The 1,827-nt window shown below is 59.6% G+C and overlaps 1 protein-coding gene across 1 annotated transcript in view; it reads right to left on the bottom strand.

Annotated features, from left to right (window-relative positions):
- Window positions 1–592: 592 nt before the first annotated feature.
- Window positions 593–1,827, bottom strand: part of PTRH1 (peptidyl-tRNA hydrolase 1 homolog) — a gene marked incomplete at its 5' end in the record, with an annotated part of 1,390 nt that continues 155 nt past the window's right edge. The window contains 2 exons of the mRNA XM_010168292.1: window positions 593–784; window positions 1,218–1,263. Coding sequence (XP_010166594.1) covers window positions 593–784; window positions 1,218–1,263 — 238 coding nt within the window. The remainder of the gene's footprint in view (window positions 785–1,217; window positions 1,264–1,827) is intronic.

The raw sequence follows: 1,827 nt of genomic DNA, 5'->3' as shown, positions 1-1,827 counted from the left end.
CACTTCTGGGGCTGGCCTCTCCACCATGAGACCTGTAACGGGTCTGTGAGGAGGAGCCAGAACTCCTCCAGCTGTTGGAAACTCCAGAGTTTTGGCTTAAAACCACCCAACTGAAAAACTATGAGGCCAGCCCTGAAACTTGCTGCAGCTCCGCAGGAACAGCCCCCGTGTGCTGCTGAGCTAGGAGATGCCAGCAGAGTTGTGCTTGTCAGTTTCTCAACAAAGCCAGAGTGGTTTTGGACCTTGTGGAAGTCGCTCCCATTGCTCTTCACTTCCCACTGGAAGCTTCTCTCCAGCCTGAGCTGGTGGGACAGGGATGGGAACATGGATTGGAGCTGCAGAGAGGCAGGGACTGCCCGGGGGGAGCTGGCACCACAGGGCAGAGGGGCAGAAGCAGGGCACAGCCAGGGGCCACGTTTTATTTTACTTCTGTGCCAAACTGCTGTACAAAGCCACCACGCAGGGGCTGGAGTGGGACATGAGCTGCCCAGATCTGTGTGGGGACAGATTGGGGCCGGGCAGGGCCAGCTCTGCTCTGCACCATGGTCACCCCACAGTCCTCATCAGCCACGCAGGTCCCCAGGGGTTTGTGTCAGCCCCTGTCCCCCGGCTCCCCCGTGGGCGCTCTCCTCTGCAGAATGTGCTCCAGCAGGAACGTCGCTGCCTGGACCAGGACCTGCTCCAGCCTCTCCTGCTCCCCAGCACTGAACGGAGCCAGGACGTAGCTGGACACTGTCACTTCACCCTCCGGCCGTCCAATGCCGACCCTGAGCCGGGTCATCTCCTGGGGAGGAAGAGGGAGAGCTGGAGGAGCTTCACCTCAAGGGCCCGTCTGAGACAGAGATGGGGCAAGGGGACAGTGCTGCGAGTGGAGCTGGGCAGTGAGGGAGCAGCTCCTCATGTTCTCCAGGTGGTTTTGAGTGCTTGCTCCAAGAAACATGATTTTGGAAGAGGCTTTTGCTGGGCTGTGCTGAGATCCCAGGCTCCTGCCAGGCTTGGCAGAGCCGCTCAGGCTAATTGTTTCCATGTCTTCCACGGCAGCCAAAATGACAACAGCCCTCAGGAAAGCAGAGGGAAGGAGGGGAAGGAGAAAAGGGAGGAGAGGAAAGGGAGCAGGGACTTGTCTGAGGGGAGTTGGAAGAATGGAAGTGAGGGAATGACAAGCCATGCACTGAGGTGTGGGCAGGACTGATCCCCTTCTACCGAGGCCCACTCACGTTAGAGTGCAGAGCACTGATGCAGGATCGGACCCCGTTGTGTCCCCTTGGGAGAGAAGGAGAAAACCCACTGTTAGTCTGTAAGAAATCACCTCCTGCCACAGAATGGTCTTGGGGTCCCTCACTGCAGGGACTCGGGGATGTGGTCCCAGCCAGGTGCTGCAGCTCCCATGCCCTGGCTCTGCAGGAACATCCAGCCCCTGGGGCTGAGAGCAGCTGGCTGGGGGGGACGAGGGAAGCAGGGCTGGGACAGCACGTTCTGTGTGTTTCAGCTCTCGCTGCAGCTTGTGCACGTGTGATGGAGTACTGGGGCCCAGTGCCATCCCTGTCCTGTCCTGCAGTGGAAGATTTCCTAGGTTAAATGTCTTGAGGCTGACCCAGGAGCTGGCACTGGGGCAGGCAGAGTGCTATAAAAAGCCTGTGTGGTGCAGCCGACGGGCTGGATCCAGCCCACAGCTGCTTCCTGGAGGCTCCCTGCCAGGGCAGGAACCAGGAGGCTGCCCAAGCAACCATCCATCACCTCTGCAACTGGGATCAGGCATAGCACTGGGGCTGAAAACATCGCCAGGCTGGTGGGACGAGGCCAGGAATGGCCTGTGTGCCTGTAAGG

This window comes from Antrostomus carolinensis, unplaced genomic scaffold (genome assembly GCF_000700745.2).
Source record: "Antrostomus carolinensis isolate BGI_N321 unplaced genomic scaffold, ASM70074v2 scaffold43845, whole genome shotgun sequence".
Taxonomy (NCBI): Eukaryota; Metazoa; Chordata; class Aves; order Caprimulgiformes; family Caprimulgidae; genus Antrostomus; species Antrostomus carolinensis.
The sequence above is the reverse complement of the archived record's forward strand: the minus strand, read 5'-3'. Positions and strand labels throughout refer to the sequence as shown.